The sequence below is a fragment of the Tachypleus tridentatus genome, chromosome 1 (genome assembly GCF_004210375.1).
Source record: "Tachypleus tridentatus isolate NWPU-2018 chromosome 1, ASM421037v1, whole genome shotgun sequence".
Classification (NCBI taxonomy): domain Eukaryota; kingdom Metazoa; phylum Arthropoda; class Merostomata; order Xiphosura; family Limulidae; genus Tachypleus; species Tachypleus tridentatus.
Genome location: NC_134825.1, coordinates 85680183 through 85702435, shown reverse-complemented (window position 1 = coordinate 85702435; position 22253 = coordinate 85680183). Strand labels below are relative to the sequence as shown.

General features: G+C 35.2%; 1 protein-coding gene across 1 annotated transcript in view; it reads left to right on the top strand.

Annotated features, from left to right (window-relative positions):
* Positions 1–16135, top strand: part of LOC143254350 (neutral alpha-glucosidase AB-like) — a 60655-nt gene extending 44520 nt beyond the window's left edge. The window contains 6 exon segments of the mRNA XM_076509406.1: positions 268–342; positions 3081–3120; positions 3123–3193; positions 4035–4147; positions 13037–13140; positions 13370–16135. Of these exon segments, the coding sequence (XP_076365521.1) occupies positions 268–342; positions 3081–3120; positions 3123–3193; positions 4035–4147; positions 13037–13140; positions 13370–13482 (516 nt within the window). The 3' untranslated portion in view covers positions 13483–16135.
* Positions 16136–22253: the final 6118 nt, after the last annotated feature.

The window sequence follows — 22253 nt, the reverse complement described above, 5'->3', positions numbered from 1 at the left end:
ATTGGTTTTGTTAAGTAGGTAATAACAAAAAAAAGAAATATGGATAATGCAGTTGTTCTATCATATATGTAAAAAAAAAAAAATTATCCAATTACCCATATTTATATATGGTAAGAAAGTTCTAAATGTGAATATCTTGTAAATGTAGTAACTGTGAGTAAATTTTAACCAGTCATTACATTTGTGTTTTTGTTGGGTTTGTTTTTTGTGCTGTGTAAAAACTTAGGTAACAAAGATTAAATATATATTAATTTCACTACTTTTCAGGTGTGGTATGATGTAGATAATTACCAGAAATTCAATGGACTAGAATCTTCTATGATTCCTGTAACTATAAGCAAAGTAAGTTTTTATTTTGTATTCAATTTTTAATATTTTTTATTTATTGTGTGAAGATTTTACTCAAAATGGAAGAGCCAGTTTAGTTTTTTTCATGAATTAGTTTAACTATTTGAAGGTAAAAACAAAGTGGTATGTTAGTCAATTGCTACATGAAGTAATTAATAAAACTTTTAACTAGCATTAAAAAACTAACATGAATTGTTGCAAGTAATGCAGGCTTTATTTACAATACAAAGCTTTTGCATAAACTAGACTTACCATGCCTGAATGTGATGTATATTTGTCATTTTTACACTTCACTTTGTTTCAAGTTTTTGTATTAAAATCAATACATCATTCTGTTATCAATACTCAAGGCTATTTATGACCCAATCTAATGAACTGAAACTTCATATAAATCAGAATTTTGAATAAGTGCAATTTGCTAAATGTTTGTAATATTAGGAATTGTTTACACAATTTTTATTTTTTCAGTTTGCTACTAGAAGCAAGGATAACTGAATAAGCATAGTTGATATTCTCCTAACATTCTATGTACTATATAAATTGTTAATTTATTCTGGCAAACTGCACTGTATATTAAATATTTGTTATTACAACTGTCTGTCAAACATTGGTTTATAAAGTTTCTTGCATTTTTAATATGTTTGCTTCTCATCTATTCTCTAGTTGAGGGCAAGATGTATTGATCAATCCATTTATGATGCATAATTCTAAGACTGGAAAATTTTTAATGTTTGAAAGGTTGGTAATGGTGGAAACATATGGTATGGTTAATGCAAAATATATTGTGATTAAATTGAAGTTTATCATGTAACCAAATTAATGGTTTGTCAAGGCAACTCACTCTCACATTAACTGCAAATAGTACATGTGAGGTGAGAATGTAAATGGGTTCTAATTTCAATAAAATCAAAAAGGATAGGTTCCTGTAAAGAAATTAAAATGAAAGTGTCTCATGCATGATAATGATTGAAGAGAAAGTTGTTCTACCAGAAGTTACAGAAAAGCCACGAGTAACAAATACACAAGGATTTCCTGGTCATTATGTAAAAGAACTAACATATTTGGAGCAAAATTGTATTTTGACTGCAAGCAAGGATTACTCTCACTTTCAAATTATAGTTTGAAACACCAGTAACTTAAGGTTCATTCAACTGAATTTAGTTTGGGTTTTTGGATCGAAATGGGCATTGCTTTCAGATGTGACAACATGATTGATTGACCTTGTTTATATTTCCTGATTCATCACAATATGTTGTGTTGAACATACCAGCTGTCACAGTTTGGGTGTGATGTGGTGTAGTTGCAAGTTTCACCATCATTAACAAGTTACCTCCACCTTCTTTGCCAGGGAAGTAAACACCATTATCATCTTGATGTTGAGATGAAACTGCACATGAAAATATTAGAATAAACAAATGTTCGAGTATACCTTATGAGAAATGAAGTAGAACTGATAATGCTGGAGAAGAACTCTGTACATTGCTGGTCATGAGAAGAGCAAGATTTTGGGAATGGCTGAAGAAAATTGAAATTGGTACACAGTACAACATTTGAAGGGCTTATTCAGAGCTATAAAAAGTTCTATAAAGAGCTGGGAAGTGGAAAATGCATGGTCTTGGCTGTAGCTGGCTTGCAAGTGGTATTTGCTGATTGATTAATCAAAGACCTTATTAATAAATTAGTACAGTGTACCTTAAATCATGGTATCTACAAACAAAACAAAAGTTGAAAGAAAATGTTTGCTAGCTATTTGTCAGTCCTCTGATCAGTCATTCAAAAAAATTGTTTGGCAAAAGTGCTGCTATACAATTCTCTCTCCTCAGGTACATAGTTCTAGGAAAAACAAAGTTGGCAGTGGGTACCAACCTCTAGTCAGCAGTTCAAATTTAATGATTGTGACAAGATAGCCTTAGCAGCTTTACCATAATAAATACAAGCAAATTTCATGGCAGTGTGAATTAAACCCAAGCTTTGATTACCAAAGCTTAACAAACTTGAAGCAAACAAAACTACAAACTGGTGTTTATAGCCCATAAACATAACAAATATTTTGATTGCTTGAATAATTGGAATAATTGAAAATTGAAATAATCAAAACCCTAAAATATCAAATAACAAATAAAAAAAAAATATAGAAAATATTTTCTGCTTACAAACTTTGTACTTGTTTGCCATCACAAACATCTGATTTGAGCCAAAGCTGATGCATTCAATATATGTAAAACACACACAAATAAATACTTAGGAATTATGTTTTAAAAGGTACTTTTAAAAGAAGAAATGAACTAATTTATAATAATAAAATTTGAACTGTAAACTACAAATTAATATCAACTATATTGATATATTTGTAAAATAGTAGTTAAAAAAAAATTTGAATGTAAGACTACAAAAATGACATGCCTTTTGAGTTCTGACCATAGTAAGACCCATAGAGAGAGAGAGAGGGTTAAGGTGATGATGTCAAAGTAAGAATTCTTAACAGGTCTTGTAACATATCACAAAAAAGGCATACAAATAAATGTGCAACTGCCAAAAAAAGAGCATTTTAATAAAATTCATTTGTGAAATTGAGTAGCAGTTTGTCCAATTTTCGTGTCAGTAGATATACAAACATTCACACAAATATTACATGTATTTGCTAAGAGTTTAACTCATAACATAGATTTATTTCTCTGGACAAACAGTGCTGGGTTGTTGACTGTAGGAACTAATTAGATTTTATACCATAGATTCCTGTGTTTCAACGAGGAGGAACAATTATTCCAAAAGAGAGAGAATGCGTCGTAGCTCTTCTTTATCTCATGATGATCCTTATACACTCATGGTTGCTTTAGATAAAACAGTGAGATTTATTATACTTTTATTAAAATAACTTTTACCTACAATAGAAATACTTTTCTTATAGTAGTTTTATTATATTATCTGTGGTGTCCATAACTTATAACCTTTTAATTATATAATGCTTCATGAATGTTTGGGTTTACTTTGTATTGTTACAACTTTGCCAAATTAATGAATACCAATATTTAATGCTACCTAACTTCCAGAAATAAACAAATTAACATCAAATTTACTTTATTTTGTTTGTTTGTTTTATTTGAGTACTCAGTATTTTGCTTTACTGGTTCTTTAGGAGGGTCATATTAAAACAAGCTATAACTGACAGAACAAAGCTTCTGTTGGATTAAGAAATTCTAATTGATGTTATAGCTTGCATTTTTACAATGTGAATTTGAAACTATACATACTAAAGCTTATTGTGGAAAATTGGTGAAGTTATTGAAAATGTCTGTTTAAATAAAAACCTAAACAAAAAGCCAACTAAATTTGATAACTATTTTGGAATATAAATGTGTTTTATATTCCAGTATACACTACAGAAATTAAATATTTAATGTTGTTCTGGTTTTGTTTTTATATTAGTGCAATAAGGTTAATGTTTATAGAACAGATTTTGTTTATAACTTGTGTTTTGTTCTTATTCTTAAATTTTATCTCGTGACTTGAAGAAACTTTAAACATGAAATGTTACTTTTTTTGTGCAATTGTTTAAATCAATAAATGTAGTAATGGTATTATGGAAAGTCTGATGCTAATTATTTATCAGTTTCTGTTATGAATTAATACATCTATTCTCATAGATAGATCTGATACTAAACCATGAATAAATTGTTTTCTATTAGGGGGAGTTTTCCAATGGTAGTCTTTACATTGATGACGGACATACATTCCAGTATAAACAAGGAGAATATATTTATCAAGGGTTTTCATTTAAAAAAGACACTCTTACAAACAAGTAAGTAGATTTTTAAATTTATATTAACCATACTTAACCTAAACCTATGTCCTGTCACCTGCTGACAGCATTTCTGAAACATTCAGATCCCTGTGTCTTTGTTTTTTATAATGATATATAAACCTTGTAGAAGAAGAAAAGACCTAGGTTCTGTTAAAACAAATAGTATGTTCCACCATCAATAAAATATTTCTTTATGCTTATAAGTCACTGTTTACCTACCTATTATTATTATTATTATTATTATATTACCATAATATGCTTCCTTACTCAGATTTGAGTTAGTAATTTCAAAGAAAATCTATGACACCAGATTTCTCTTAAACAGTTGTGTGCTTCCTAAAGAGTACACTTATACCTAGCAGGTAAAATGCAGTGTAAATACAGATAACATAATGTTTTAGGACAACATGGGAACTATTGATATGCCTCATTTGTTCTGCACATGAATTCAGTCTCATTGTTATCTTTAATATCATCAACTTTTTAACAGGATGTAGCTCATGTTTTACATGTAAAGGCACTCCTCCCCTTCAATAATTCTCTATCTCTACTGAATAGCATTTGATATAATGAAACATAATCCTCCATTCCTACCAGTACTCTAAAGTTTTGTCTTATTTCTAATACTTTTGGCATTACAATAGTAACAATTAAGTTTGTTCTTATAATTACTTCTGTACTCATTTCCTATGATAAACATTTCTCTGCCTCTTATTGTTTTTGCATTTAGTTTATCCTGGCCCTCACCACTGTCTAGTTCTTGTTTAAAGCTCTCTTATAACCGAGTTAATAGCCTTAACAATCAAGTCACTCCATAACCTATTTAAGTGTAAACCATATATACGAAATAAGCTCCTTTTCTTTTACTAAACTGATCTTGCAAGTCCAACCAGCCTATCAACTCATCCTTACATACTAAATGAAGCATAGCATTTAGTCAATGACCTACTTATAACTTCATCCACACAGTTAATTCTGGACAATATCCCAGATAAAATAAAGTTGTGACTTTTTAACTTTAAATACCTTTATCAACCTTTTGTATGTATTACTTAGGTCCTCCGACCTACCATTCACATGGTTAACCCCCTTCATGCTCCACCAAAACTGCATCTCTACCTGCCTTTATTGTATTGCCTGTTCTGCTAGTTATATCTTTCACCTGTGCCCCTGAATAGCATAATCTGCTTTCCTTCCTATTTACCCCACAGACAATCCTATCCATGTGTGTTATATAGGAATCACCCACAACTATAATCTCCTTATCATCCACATCCTTCTTTGACCCTTTTGTTTTCTTTTCCTCCAATAATTCCTCATCTGCAGAAACCAAGGGCTGAAATTTATTGCTCAACAAAATAGGCTCATTATAACTAAATTCATAACTTTTTACTCTAATAGAACTGATTCTAATTTCCTGAAAGTCATTGTTAGCTGATGTCTATCTCTTGCATGTACACACTTGAGTTTCTCCTGAAATCCTGCTTCCATTTCTCACAATCTGTGCTTCTCTTTATCTATTGCTTCTATTGTGAATAAGATAACCTCCAACCAACAAACTCTACATAAAAAAATTGCACATCTTCATTGATACCCCTCGGTGTGGATTCCTGTATGTGGTGAGGGGACCTCCCAGGGAAGGTTCTGTTCTGTCTGGTTACCTTCTCTGGGATCTAAACATCCACCTACGTGTTTGCCGTGCGTGGCGACCAGTGAAGGGGAGGAGAGGATCCTGGAGGTTGAGGGGTCCAACCCTAACACACCACTTTGGCCTCGAATTCCTGTAGACGGGCGGCCTTTGGGTGGCCCACCTTGGGTCAATCGGCTGGTCCACTTGGGCTAGAGTCAACCAAGTACCAGTGTTGGAAGTTCTCAACGGATGTTGTGGACATTGTGCCTGATGCTGGTGTTTGGGTATAGTGCTCACGAAACCCTGGCGTTGCTGCATTGTCCTTGCGTGACTTTGTAGTGCGTCCCCTTGTAAGGCTCCATGGTGGGTGGGGTCAGTGGGTACCGAAATTTTTTTCCTTTTCCCATGGATCCTCTAAAAAATGTAAATAAAATTGTGAAAAAACAGTCAATGGGTAAGCGACCACGTCTTGAAGACTCTGAACAGCAATCTTCAACATCAGTAACACATGTACCTCATTTTCTTATATTACATTCTCTTTCGGAAAAAACCTTCAGGGCAAATGTCCCCTTTTTTTATTCAGAAGGGACAAGAGGGACTTGCTGGCTCTCCAAAGTCAGTAAAGAAGCTTCGATCTGGTGACATATTGGTTGAAACATCCACAACCCAACACAGTGAACTCCTCTTGAATTCAAAGACAATTGGGGATATACCTATTGAAGTTACACCTCATGCTACTTTGAATTCTTCACGAGGAGTTATTGTTGAAAGGGATTTGAAGAACGTTTTTGAGTCAGAGATTCTCGCTGGTCTCTCCACTCAAGGAGTTTCTGCAGTGAGGCGCATCTCCACTTGCAAAGATGGCGTTACACTGCCAACAAATACCCTCGTTTTGACATTTACATCATCACATGCACCTGCCACCATCAAGGCAGGTTATCTCATTTGCAGAGTTCTGCCATACGTTCCAAACCCTCTTCGATGTTTCCAATGTGAGAGATTCGGCCACTCAAAGACATCTTGTCGTGGTTCCCTGACATGTCCTCGTTGTGGAGGCAAGGACCACGATGCCTATGACTGTGACATAAACCCACATTGCGTCAACTGCAATGGTTCTCACCCCTCTTACTTTCATTCTTGCCCAAAATGGTTGGAGGAAAGAGGTGCAGCGTTTGAAAACGATACATAACATTAATTATCCTGAGGCTCGGAAATTGCTATCCACCACTCCATCTCGGACATATGCTGCTGCACTTCATTCCACAATTACAGTGGGAGTGAAGACAGATCTCTGTCCCTCCAAGAGAATCGTTTTCAAAACAAATGAAAAGCCTTTTGACCTCCGTGGTTAAAAAGGTTAAATCGACTTCCACACCCATCTCTGTTTCTCCCATACCTTCCAACAAGCCTTAAGATCCACGTCCTTCAGTTTCAAATACAGGCATTTCTTCTGATACATCTTTTTCTCCCACCACAAGAGACAAAACAATTATTCGTTCGTGTCCTCAGTCACTGGATTCCCCTTCCAATAACAAAAACCTGCCCACTCGACCCAGGGCAGGATCCATGGAGGTTGATAGACCTCCTCGGACTAAAGACAGTAAAGAAAAAAGACATGGTGGTAAACAGAAGGGTTCCCCAGCCACTTCACCTACCCCTTCTTAAAAATGGCCACCTTGATACAATGGAACTGTCGAGGTTTACGTTCTAATCTGGATGATATCAAAACGTTCATTGCTTCCTATCATCCTGTTTGTCTTTTTTTACAAGAAACATTTCTCAAATCTGCTGATACAGTCTCCATTCGGCAGTTTTCTCTGTACAGAAATGACAGGTTGTTTGATGGTCGAGTACATGGAGGGGTGGCACTGTTGGTTGATCAGCATGTGCCCACCCTGTCTTTGTCACTCAACACACCCTTGGAGGCCGTAGCCATCCGTGTTTCCTTGGGTCATACCATCACTGTTTGTTCTCTGTACCTGTCCCCTGGAGAGACATATGATCAATCAGGCCTTGATGCTCTCGTTGAACAGTTGCCATCTCCATTTCTAATCCTGGGGGATTTTAATGGACATCATCCCCTCTGGGGAAGTGCTGTTATTGATGGGAGGGGTCGATCTGTAAAGCAGATGCTCTCTGATCACAATCTTTCTCTTTTCAATACTGGTTCTTCCACTTACTTTCATGCACCTAGTCAGTCCTTTACTACTATTGATCTCTCGGTTTGCTCCCCTTCATTATTCTCCCATTTTTCATGGAGGGTTGACAGTAATCCACTAGGCAGTGATCATTTTCCGATCCTTTTGAGAGAGACTGACCGTGGTCGATGCTACCCTACCCGCGTGCCCCGGTGGATGCTAAATCAGGCAGACTTGTCCACTTTCACTGCTCTCGCAGAACTTGATCCTGCCATTGTAAATCAGCCATCAATAGACAACTGTGTAGCAACATTAACTGACTATTATACAAGCAGCTGCTCAGTGTATTCCTAAAACCTCGACACTTTTTCCACGATATCCTCGTTCGTGGTGGAATCCTGCTTGCCACATAGCATGGAAGGCTCAAAAACGGGCCTGGGATACTTTTCGTAGATATCCCAAACTTTCAAACCGTATTGCTTTCCAACGGGCACGTGCTAGGTGGGTAAGACGTCAAAGCCAGAAGGAGTCTTGGATTAAGTTCACAACTAGCATATCTTCTACCACTAGTTCCAAGATCATATGGGACAGGATTTGAAAGGTTAATGGGCACTACAATTCTGTTTCCCTCTCGATCTTACTCTCTGATGGTCATGAGGTGACTGATGTCTGGAGCATCGCTGACACTCTAGGTGAAAGCTTTTGCCGGATATCTAACACTTCTGCTTGTTCCTCCACCTTCTTGGCCATCAAGACTCAGGCAGAGCAATCACCTCTTTCCTTTCAAACTGACTGTTTCTTTGACTATAATTGTCCCTTTACCCTGGTGGAACCTTCATCGGTCTGCCAGTACGTCTGTTGGACCTGATGATGTTCGTTATGACATGCTGCACCATCTATCTCCTGCTTCTCTTGATGTCCTTCTGATTGTCTTCAACCGGATCTGGCAGGAGAATGTTTTTCCTGATGCCTGGCACCAGGCTATTATTTTACCTTTCTCTAAGCCAGGGAAAGATCCCAAGATTCCTTCAAACTACCATCCAATTGCTTTGAAAAGCTGTCTCTGTAAGACCTTAGAAAGGATGGTTAATGCTCGACTTGTTTGGTTCCTTGAATCAAACAACCTCCTCTCGCCCACCCAGTGTGGGTTCCGTCGACAGCACTTTACCACAGACCACCTAATTCGTCATGAAACATCTATCAGAGAAGCCTTTCTCAGCCGCCAACATCTTGTATCAATATTCTTTGACATTGAGAAAGCTTACGACACAACATGGAAGTATGGCGTTTTGCGAGACCTCCATACATGTGGTTTACGTGGCCATCTACCCATGTTTATTAAAAAATTTTAATGGACAGGAGATTCCAAGTTCGTGTGGGTTTGACACTTTCCCGTTCTTTTGTACAGGAACTTGGAGTCCCTCAAGGCTGTGTATTGAGTGTTACACTCTTCAGTATAAAGATAAATGCCATCACTGAACAACTCCCTCTCACTGTTGCGACTTTCACATCTCATGTCAGTCGTCAAACATGAGATATATTGAGCGGCAACTACAAACTGCCCTCAATTGTGTACGGAAGTGGACTCTGGCGAACGGCTTTAATTTCTCTCTCTCTAAAACCGTATGCATGCACTTTTGCCGTCAACGGGATATTCACCCTGATCCTGAACTTCATATCGGTGAAGTTTTGCTGCCAGTGGTCCCGGAGACCAAGTTCTTGGGGCTTATCTTTGATCGTAAACTGACCTTTATACCACACTTAAAGCAGCTTCGGGTCAAATGCACAAGAGCACTGAACATCCTCCGTGTCCTCTCTTCTACCAGTTGGGGGGCAGATCGCTGTTCAATGTTAAAGGTATATTATGCTCTTATTCGATCGAAACTCGACTTTGGATCAATGATCTATGGCTCTGCCAGACCCTCGGCATTGAAGATGCTGGACCCCATTCATCACCAAGGACTTCGACTCTGCACTGGGGCTTTCCGTATCTCTCCAGTTCAAAGTATATACAATGAATCTCATGAACCTTCTCTACACCTTCACCGTTTGCAACTATCTTTACAATATACTTCGAAACTTTGTTCCTTACCAAAACATCCCACCTGGGAATGTGTTTTCCTTCCTCGGTGGGCAGTACTTTTTCAGAACAGACGATCTGTCATAGCTCCGTTTGGCCTTCGCATCCGGGCGCAATTGGATGAATTGGGTCTGTTCTTGGATAACATTGCAGATTCCACAGGTCAGCCCATCCCACCATGGCTTATTACAGCCCCAAATGTGACTTTTCTTTCAGTCACCTAAAAAAGGCAGATACTCCAGATTGGAAGTACCGTCTTTTATTCAATGAATATCTTTCAAACAGTCATTCAGTTCCCATTTATACAGATGGTTCCAAATCAGGTAATTCAGTGGGCTCTGCTATGGTTTGCTGTGGTTCAGTAGTTGCGCGCAGAATCCCCTCTACAGCTTCTGTGTTCACTGCTGAACTGTATGCCATATCTCTTGCCCTGGATCATATTGCAGCTGAGCAGTACTCCAACTGCACTATTTATACTGATTCGCTTAGTTCTATACTTGCCTTGGAATCACTACACGTTGGCTCACATCCTATTCTCACTGATATTCAAAACTGACTGGCCCATTTATCATTAACAGCTACTTCAATCCAGTTTTTCTGGATACCAGGCCATGTTGGTATTCGTGGGAACGAGCTTGCAGACATGGCAGCTAAATCTGTCTGCTCCAGCACCATCACCCCTATGCCTATTCCGTACATGGACTATGGTCTTGTCTTCAAGGCTCGGCTCTGTGCCAGCTGGCAGTCCACTTGGAGTGAGCAATGCGACAACAAACTTTTTCAAACCCTATATTGGACTTTGGCCATCTAGCTTCCGTAAAGTTCGGAAGGAGGAAGTTGTTCTCACTAGGCTACGTATTAATCACAGTTTTTTAACTCATCATTTTCTTTTATCTGGAACTGATGCACCAATGTGTAGTTTGTGTAACATTCAAATCACTATCAGCCACGTTTTACTTTCTTGCCATCGTTACAATTCTCAACGACGGCAATATTTTAAACATATTTTTTCCCAGGGTCAATCTGTAACATTGGACAGTGTTATTGGTAATGGTGACTCTGTCCACCTTGATAACGTTTTTAATTTTTAATGGCCATTAATCTTTTTAATCTCATTTAAGTGTTGCATATTTATTCATTACACCTTTTCAATTGTGGTTCCTTTTTTACAGTTTTAATCTCTCTCATTCAATTTGACATTGGACAATGGCCAGAACATTAAATAACTTGACACCAGGACTGGAAAGGCCAACTTCAGTTGACTAATGCTACTGTTTGAACTATCCATTTGAACTACTCGTTAGTCATCCTGGCGAGTTGTTATTATACTTTTGCTGCATATCATTTCACACTTTTACTACTATACCTTTTAGTACTGGACATATTGACTCATAACCCGGAACCAGGACTGGAAAGACCAACTTCAGGTGACTGACGGTGGTTTTTATACTTGCCTGTTAGTCTTCCTGGCGGGTTATGATCATTACCATTCTGCTACAGGTAGTCCTTTACAACTTTGTTGACTGGATGTCGACATTGGTTTTTGCGCCATTTTCTGTTTAAATTGCCGTTTTGCTTTTATCTTCAATTACTTTTACAAATTTTATTCCATTTACTTGACTTTTATCTTTTTACTGGACATTTGGTTGCTCATTATTACGATTTTGCTATGTGTCTTTTAAAACTCCTATTCTTTTACATTTTGATACTGGCTGCTATGACACATAACCTGGAACCAGGACTGGAAAGGCCAACTTCAGGTGATTGACGGTGGTTCTTGAACTTACCTGTTAGTCTTCCTGGCGGGTTATGATCATTACCATTTTGCTAGAGTAAATACTTTACAACTTTGTAGACTGGATGTCACCATTGGTTTTTATGCCATTTTCTGTTTTAATTGCTGTTTTGTTTTTACCTTCATTTACTTTTACAAATTTTACTCCATTTACTTGACTTTTATCTTTTTACTGGACATTTAGCTACTCATTATTGCGATTTTGCTATGTCTTTTAAAACTTCTATTTTTTTACATTTTGATACTGGCTGCTATGACACATAACCTGGAACCAGGACTGGAAAGGGCAACTTCAGGTGACTGACAGTGGTTCTTGAACTTACCTGTTAGTCTTCCTGGTGGGTTATGATCATTACCTTTTTGCTAGAGTAAATACCTTACAACTTCTTATACTCTGCCTTCTATCTTAACATTGTAGACTAGGTGTCAACATTGGTTTTATACTTTTTTGTTTTACCTTCATTTCCATTTATGTCTTTTACTACATTTACTTTATATTTACATTTTTACCGGATGTTTGGCGCAGATAGCCTCGCTGCTTTGTGCCATAAAACACTAAATCAATCAATTAACTTCATTGATAACTCTCTAAAGTATGTGCCAGTCCTAAGTTCCCAAATAAAAACCACTCATTACACCCAACAAACTTTGTATTTTGTAAAAGAATGTAATCCAAGCTATGTTCAAATTTATTCTAGAATAAATAACATATTACTTGATGTTTATTTTTTTTTTGTTTTATTTTGGTCCTTCCAAAAAGGCAGTGGCCATTGTTATACAAAGTTCTAAGTCTAAGAACAATGTAAATGGTATATTGGATGTACTTGTTAATCCTGACAAGACCTAGTAAAATTAAACATTTAACTGCAACACTGATTTATTATAAAACATTACTTGTAATAAAATAAAAGTGGTCATTTAAGAGTATTGTAGATGTATGGACTACTTGGAACAAAACTAAATATCAACATTAAGTTTATTTTACAGTTTAAAAAATTAATGTACTAACAATATCAACAGTTATTGAATGTTTTAATTTCCATTCAACAATTTGATACCAGATGTTAAGTAACTAATCAATAATTTATTGATGCTTTTCTCATACTGAAAATTATAAAACTCTGCAGTAGTTTATATTTTATATTCTTCTTTAATTAGTAACTTTCAAAACTAAATGTGTGTATTTTCATGAAGTTTGCACTAAATTTATCACCTTTTAAAGAAAAATACTGCTGTTTTCTAGTGCTCTTCAAGGTTCAGAGAAGTTTGAAACAAAAGCATGGTTAGAAAAAGTGATTATTATTGGCTTATTAGCAGAGCCAAAAACAGTGCAAGTGGAAAGCCATGGTAAGCTAATTATAAACAATGTTGTGACATAGTACTTTGTCTCATTTGAAAACTTGACTTGATCAGAAGGTGTTAAAATTGTCGTTTTTTTCAAGAAGGAAACTTCACAAATACTTTGACTTCTATTTTAGTTTTGAAACTAAGGGAACTTAGTTGATGTTGTATTAATGTTTTTCATGATTATTTTCTGTTGTATAGCCATCTATTGAATATTAATTTTTACTTTCAGATTTTGGTAAAAAAGATCTTCTCTTCACCTACAAAAGTAGCATTCAGCTTTTAATTATTCGAAAGCCAGCAGTAAACATTGAAGCAGAATGGAGTATTAAACTACTTTTTTAATGATTCTCTGGCACTTAAAGTATAACTAATTCATCATACACAATTTTGAGTGAATCTGTACTGAAATTGTTGCTTATTTTGTCTGATTTCTTTTTATGTGTATAAAATTCTTTTTTTTTATATATGTGCACTAATGCTTTGTATCGGAGTATTTGGATAAGGAAGATGTTTCTCTTTGGGGAATTGTTTAGTTTAATTTAATGTTTTATTCTTTTAATAAGGGGTCAGTAACTGTTGAATTATTGTATTAGAATTTTGTTTAAAAGCTAGTTGATCTGGAAAGGAATGTGTATAATTGAAAAACAGTTCAGTGTGATATGTGTATATATCAAAAGTATTGTGTACATGCAGTAAGAAGGTTTGTTTAGAGAACTTTGTATCCTATTTTATAGCACTTAAAAATTGTTGTGGGACAGGGCTAATAATTGAGTTTATATATTTTGCTTCATACTGTATGTTTATTCATGTTACATTTCAGTTGGGGGGAAAAATTTTATCAATTTTACTATTTCTTATAATAAAACAAAACCATTAATATATTATTTCAAAACAGCTGCAATTCATTTCAAATCTCAACCAAATTACTTAGATATTTAAAGAACAGATAGTCATAAATATGTAGATTTTAGTGGTATGTCTAAATAAGTTAAAACTAAAATGTATCTTTTATTCTAAAATTCCAATCACAAATTTTGATAAAATATTAAACATCAAACCTGTGTATTAAATGTTTTGTTATTGGTTTATTAACAAAAATCAAAAACTATATAATTTTTGTTTCAAGTTTTTTCAATTAACATTTAAATCTGTAATTTATTACTTTCAGTACTGTTAAACAATTGGTAAGCACTTATTTGGCTAAGATTTTAATGTGTTATACATTAACACATAAGCTTGTGCAAAAGTAAAAAAAACAACAAACTATCTAATCTGAAAAGAAACTAACTAGCTGTCTAGAATGTTTTTAACTTCTGATTTAATTGTGAACAACTTACATCAGATTTGACAGTACTTTCCAGATCAGTGTGACACATTACTTAAACTCTAAAATTCGTTGATTTTTAAACTTAAAATATCGTTTATAAACCTGTAAATCATTTTCGTCCTGTTATGCTATTGTTTTCTTAATCAAATATTTATTACTGCACGGGATGGACTTTCCAAGTTATCACATTTTTTCTAACATGTTTTGTCCATTTTTAAAAATGTCCAAAATTTGAATAAGATATTTTGTTAAAAGTGAAATTGATATTAGATACAACATGCAGAATCAAAACGTGATCATTTTGTTGTTCAAACTCTCACTTTTTATTCTAGCGTTTTATAAAACCACACAATTGTCAGTATTATAAAAAAAAATCTTCTGTTTTAACGTACAGATCAGGTGTCATTCAGAAATCTTAACACTAAAAATGATTATTTCCCATACTGAGACACTTGACACAATTTGCATTTCTTGCCATCAGAACAGTTCCTCTTATCCATCAATTTTATTTTTACTGAATATATTTAATTTAGTGGGCACTTTCAACAAGATAATATTATAGGCACATGTCTATAAAGTAACTTATTTTTTTCTTTACGGTAAAGACCACCTGTTCATTTACATGTGAAACGTAATTTTAAAAAAAATCACAATGGAAGCTGGGTATGCATTGACGAAATTATTTTCAATAATTAGATTATTTTGTTTTAGTGAAGTATTACAAGGAGTCCTCCACTACTAGTACTTTTTCATCTAATTTGTTGGACATTTTAGTCACAAATATAAATTACAGTACATACTCTAAAATCTGTTGGCTCCACTCGTGTAATGATTTAGTATTGGATTCAAACTTAAACCACAGAAGTAACTTTGTGTGATGTAGATATAATACTCGATTTCAGCTTGTTTTCAGTTGAAACACATTTACTCACTGAATACATTTGTAACTACAATAAAAACGTAATGTTATTTTACCTGTAAATATAAAACGTATTTTTTATTTCACCCGATTTTGAACATGTAATACACGAAATCTTGACACATTTTTAACCGAACAAGGAGAGTTAACATTAACTATAGTTGTATAGATTTGATAATAGTATCACCAATAGCTTAACTATCCATTAAATCTGACTAGCTATAGGAATATTTCAATGGCAAGATTTGTTATTAAAACGGAAAATCGACAGTACTGGCCTACTTAAAGTGGAGGCCCTTGAATATCTAGAAATAATAGCTGACGTTTGTCCTAAATACCATTGTACTCAACATTTAACGGCTTAAAAACAAATATTTGGAAACGCAGAAATAATATTTTACATACGATGGAATAAAATTGTGTAGAGATACGCAAGTGTCAACGACTACGATTGCTCTACAAGCGGAACAATCGTGTCTGGTTTAATGGGATGAAATAAATATTAGTTCAGAAGTTTAGCTTTTTTCTCTCGCGTAAGTGAAACCTGTATAACTTAAATATTTCTTGTATTGCTCTACTTATAATTTCAGTTAGATATAACTTCGTTATTCGAGGAATTTTGTACGAATTTTGAAGTTATGTTAGTGAATTTTCCACAACGTATCCATTCCGTTATTGTGGGATGTATATTTGTTACTTCTTAAAAGTTCGTTTTGTGCTTTAAAATAAAGCTGTTTTACATTGGAGAACTTATGTAATTTTTTTTTACATGGAGAAGAAATGCTGGAGTTTTATAGTGTTATGGTTGATTCTTGTTGTAGCCATCTCCAGAAGAACTTAATGTTTTTAAATTATGCATTTTTTTAGAGACATGCATGAAGGACTGTTTTTTTTTTAAGTAAAAGATTATAGTATATTTTTCTTCCCATGCTTATGACGCAAATAGTCTGTGTTGAATATCTATGTAGGCCCATTACATAGCTTTGCGCTTAGCAATAAATACGTTTCAGTTGTTTCACAATTTATTTATTTTTTATCATCAATGACGAATTTTGACGACAATTTATTTAACTGGTGGTTTTGACTTGAAAGAAGGGTGGGGTATGGAATTTTTTTTTTTAAAATCTGTCCAGTAGTTTAGATTCAAATTTACAGATGAAGTCCGTACATATGTTAAATGCATTTTACTAAATTATTTGGCACCAAATTACTTGCTACTTCACGTAAGTCACGAATACAGTCAGTTTTGCCATTATTTAATTCTATGTATTATATACAGGAAATGCATGGTTTCAATGTTTTTTGTTTCAATTCAATGCCGTGAGCGAATATGAGATACATTACTCAATATGTGAACCCCCTCTGGTAGTGAATGGTATTAAAAAAAAAAAAAAAAACTGATAATTTTAGGGTTAAACTGAGCTTTTTCTGTGCGAAATGTAATTTTAAAATTCTGAATATTTCAATGTTTATTGGAACTAAAAATGTAGATACTTGCACACCGTGAAAGGCTGTTTCTAAGTAAGCTGGACTTTTACTGTAAAATACAGTATACTGCGAGTAAACGTAAATACACCCACGAAAATAACGAGTAAGTGACCTTACATTACGATCCAAAGAGTGGTATGACGACATAAATACCTTTGTAGCCGGATGATCGCATTATCTGGCTGCGTTTCCAAACTTAATTTTTTTAAATGAGATATAACAAACTTTGATCCAGGTCGTAGATCCTACTATAAGCCGATCTGTATGAAACACGAAAACTGTCTGATGTGCTTCCTTACGAGGATTTTCGAGCTGTTCGAAACGTTAGACTAGGAAGTGGAATTACTTATTGAAGTCAGAAAGACGATGTTTTACAGTAAGTTGAAGTTTCAATTCTTCAAGGGGGCCTGGCATGGCTTAGCGCGTTAAGGCGTGAGCTTCGTAATCTGAGGGTCGCGGATTTGCGCCCGAGTCGCGCCAAACATGCTCGCCCTCCCAGCCGTGGTGCCGTTATAATGTGACGGTCAATCCCACTTTTCGTTGGTAAAAGAGTAGCCCAAGAGTTGGCGGTGGGTGGTGATGACTAGCTGCCTTCCCTCTAGTCTTACACTGCTAAATTAGGGACGGCTAGCACAGATAGCCCTCGAGTAGCTTTGTGCGAAATTCCAAAACAAACAAACAAATCAATTCTTCAAAAAAACATTTTCGAACTCATGGGCATTTGTGTGTGTGACGTCAAAATAGTCCATTGCAAGTACTACGTATTTTATCTGAGGTAATGAATCTAAGTCTAAAGTAGGATATGACTGCACTATCGGTTAACTTGCTGGCAAGTTTCATTTCTAAGCCAAAACATTTATTTACAAATCCTTCTCAAGTAGCCGCTGGTGGATGCTTTCACCGCAAAAACATTAAAGCAGAAATATACAGGGTGTTTGGAAAGTCACTGTGCAATTGTATATTTATTAACAGACATGTTTCAATGTAGAATACAGGAGGTAAATATGAATGACAATTATAAACAATGTTGAAAATGACCCCCGTTGGATCAATACAGGCCTGAATCCTTCTTATTTTGTTTCTAAACACCGCTATCAGTTGCTGGCTTGAAATAGATTGAATACAATACGATTTCAAAACTGCACAGTGACTTTCCGAACACCCTGTAGTTTTTATCATTGGCACTGATCGTTTAGAAGTGGTGTTTTAAACTTTGTTTTCAACTTTCCATATTACGGTAAAACCATTTTGTAATAATAAAATGACAACAACATATTAACTTGGTTTTTCAACTTAGTTAAAATTATAATAATACTAATGTTTACTGATAAAAAGGAATTTCTGGGAATCGAGACAAAAATGGTAAAAACTACATTCCTTCCTCGTAGGTTTTGCGGTAAAGTTAAACATCGGATGCTTCTAGTTACGTGCTTGTAACATTGCGTGATTTGATCTATAACGTGCATATTGCACAGTCGGCCTTTGTAGGCCCTCAAATTATTGACTTATTTTTATGCCTTTTACTGCCGATACGGTTCAAATAAGGGTAGATTTATGTTTTTGTTTGTACAACATCTAATGTAGAGAATTAAAGAAAAACGTCAGAAATAACTCGTACAGAAAACACTAAAAACGGTTGTAATTAATGCAACTGTTATATTTTCTTACTATCTTAGTTTAAATATTGTATGTTATCTGCACATTATTATAGTCCTGAGTCCGAGTTGCACAAGAAGTTTAGAAAAAAAAAACGTTTTAAAAGGTTTGGCGGTTCACACATGTAATTCTTAGGTTTAATGAACTTATAGAAAGAAACACCATAATTAAAACCGTATAGGTGACAAAGGTATCAAAATTAAATACCAGGGTAAACAATCGCAAAGATCTGACGAAGAGCGCTATTTCGAAATGTTATCCTTCCTTAAATGTAAAACAATTTTGCGATTGTTCACCTTAACATTAATTTTTAATGAATTTATAAACGACCGAACGAAAAATGGACGTAGGAACCGTCAACCCGAAAGCTATCATCCGAGTATCGATGTTTTCGTAATCTCGGAAAAATTTAGACTTAGTGATACATGAGCAAAATATGTGGCGCTCTCGCACGTGTTGAGCCAATTTATTCTGACCACTACTAAGACTATCGATAACACTATATAACACAAATTTTGTTCCTGGATAGTATGTATTATTTCTTAACTGCTTATGTTGTAAAAGTACAGAAAATGGCCATTATTCCCTTCAAACTTTGCTTTTGTGACCTGGATAATGAAATTTAGAAATTAATCTATTTTCTATGTAAAAATGAGCAAGTTTGCGCATTTTTATATGAGGTCTGAATAAAACTATGAATCAAGATTTACATGTATTTATGCTAAAGTTATACAAAAATGTTTAGAAGTGAGTAGTTTTTCGAGATTTGCGACTGTAATGTAAATCATTTTCACGTATCAGCCCCCAAATATAGTCTCTCATCATGCCTTCGTTATACACTCCCAAGTACCAAAAGCAAAGTTTGAAGAGAAAAATAGGTTTTTTCCATTTACTTTAGGCATAAGCATTTGAGAATTAACACTTTCCGCCTAGGAACAAGAAAAAGTAAAAAATTTTGTTACGAAGTGTAATTTTGAACGACTAATTACGATAAAGGCGGCCAATCAGTAGCATCCTACCATCCACGCTAATGGTTTGACTGTCACTCTCGTAATGCGTCCATAGGTATATCTGTGTTATCTTGTGGATTAGAAGTCGCTTCACCAGATACGAAGAACAGAGCTTCACCACTGGATCATCCTGCGCCCCACCTTAGTACGAACACCATGTGCTGAGAACACAATAAGGGTAACTTGTTTATACATCATTATGATAACATTATAGAGGTGTAAGAAGTAAATTACAAGCGGGTCTATGTGGTTGTTGTTTTAACAAAGGGAGCGGGTGCACGTATCACGGCTGGATTTCAGGGATCGTCTTAGGAGCCTAGAATCTTTTGGTTCTCAATCAAAGTTCTATATACGATCCTGCTTTTCTTCAAAGTAATTTTCTTAATTCATTTGTATGTTTACTAAGAAATATTGAAAATTGAGTCTCCACGAGCTTCCTACGTCACCGCGTTGAAAAACTTAATATTACTGAATGCAAGTTTGTTTGATCATGGTAACTTTCATCCACTCCACCTAATGGCTCAACGTTAATTCTGAAAACTTGCAACTCTAAATGCCGGGTTTCAATACCTTTAATGGGAGAAGCATCGTTAGTCCATTCTGTAGCTTTGTTATTAACAGTAACAATACTGCTGTAACTTTACAATGATTTTTCTCACATTTAGTGAAAATATGAAACGTCAAATTGTAAATAAGTAACTTGGAGTGTTTAATGAAGTAAGTTACTGGGACCGGCATGATCAAGTAGGTTAAGGCGTTTGACTCGTAATCTGAGGGTCGCGGGTTCGAATCCCCGTCGCATCAAACATGCTCGCCCTTTCAGCTGTGGGGGCATTATAATGTTACGGTCAATCCCACTATTCGTTCGTAAAAGAGTAGCCCAAGAGTTGGCGGTGGATGGTGATGATTAGCTGCCCTCCCTCTAGTTTTACACTGCTAAATTAGGGACGGCTAGCGCAGATAGCCCTCGAGTAGCTTTGCGCGAGAGTCAAAAAACAAACAAACAAGTAAGTTACCGCTTATTGGCAGGTTGCCAAAAGGGAAAATGTGGATAAAACATAACGGAAAGCAGTACAAGTCATGTGAAAGACAAAGTAAGAAAGGTTTATTTTGTCGTAAACCTGATGACCTCGTGCTATGTTTAGATTGTATTGTAAGAATTCAAACGCACAAAAACACTACTTTAAGGCTGCTCAAGGATAGTAACGAATTTTTTTAAGACCAAAAGGACATTTCTAGAATAACAAAACTAACGTTCCACGGGTAAGATGTAAACAGTGAACTTAAAAATAAAACATATGTATATTTTTTCAATATCCCCTTATAATTTAACTATCGTTAGTTTTATGCCGGTTGTCTAAGGATAACCCAAAGAAATTTTTATAATGGTTGCAGCGGCGTGATTGCAAAAGTCCATCCACCCGCGTTAAAAAGTAATTCGCTCTACCTTTATTTCCATGTAAGTGTAGTTACAACTTGGGATGCCTTTTAGGCTCGCCCCCTTCCCTCACTTCGCAGTTGCGGGGATCATCCTTACGCCGCTGAATGGTCGAGTTTCTTCTGGAACGCGCTTAAAGACATCGTTTTTGTTTAGAAAATAACCTGTACAAGAGTGAAGAAAGCAAGGAGTAAAGTACATCGACTTTGATTAGTGTTTTAATATTCTGCTAAAAACAAATGAGATGTAACAACTCATACAGGCTCCACGTTAATTTTTTTGTGCGCATGTGTAAAATTCGCGTGAAAGATTTAAAAAATCTTAAATAAATGTCGATAAATACCAAAGTCAGTCACGTCTTGAATAAATTCTGTTTCTTGTTGAGAAAAGTGTATTTTGATTAATAACGCCACGGTCTATGGAAAACGAGCATTTTCATCAAAACCCTCACGAGACGTGTGAAAGGAGGGGGGTATGAACATCTGACATTATCCATTAGGAAAATCCAGTTGTTCTATCTTAGTTTGATTTATTGATGTTGAGCAGTTTTAAAATCTCCACCACTTTGTTTCTTGTTTTCACCGTGTGATGGTGAACTTTATCGTACAACAATCATTCGTCTAATTGCTACTGTATTCAAGTTACAAGATCTGTATAATGGGTTGCAGTATAAATTTATATGTCAGTACACTGTATTAGTATTACGAGTAATTATATGTAAGGTATACAGACTTTTACTTTATTGTGATAACTAAATTCTACGTCATGTAGGTATGTAAGAAATAATACCATAACATACTGATGAGAGTAGCCAAAACTTTGACGGTGGGAGATGGTGACTAGCTGCCTTCCCTTTAGTCTTACACTGCTACATTAGGAACGTTTGGCGCAGATAACCTTTGTGTAGCTTTGCACGAATTTGAAAAACAAACAATTGTTGTAGTTTGAACCATTAAAAACTATCTCACTCAAGTGCTAATACTTAGCTCAAATGACGGGCACTCTCCTGTTGGACGAAAACTGACTCAAATCCGACACGAGGAAACATATCTTGAAAAAATATGAAAATGATGTGTTTGTCCTGTTTAATCGCAGTGTGGTACATACAACTTTTTATTGATGGAACATAAATGTCAACCCTTACTTACATCTCCTTAAAACGTTTGTTCAAATTATATTACTAATATTAAAGGTAAACGGAATCACCCATGTAAACGATTTTTGTTGGGATTTGTAAGAGATACACTTACAGATGGATAAAGCTAACTCGAAGAT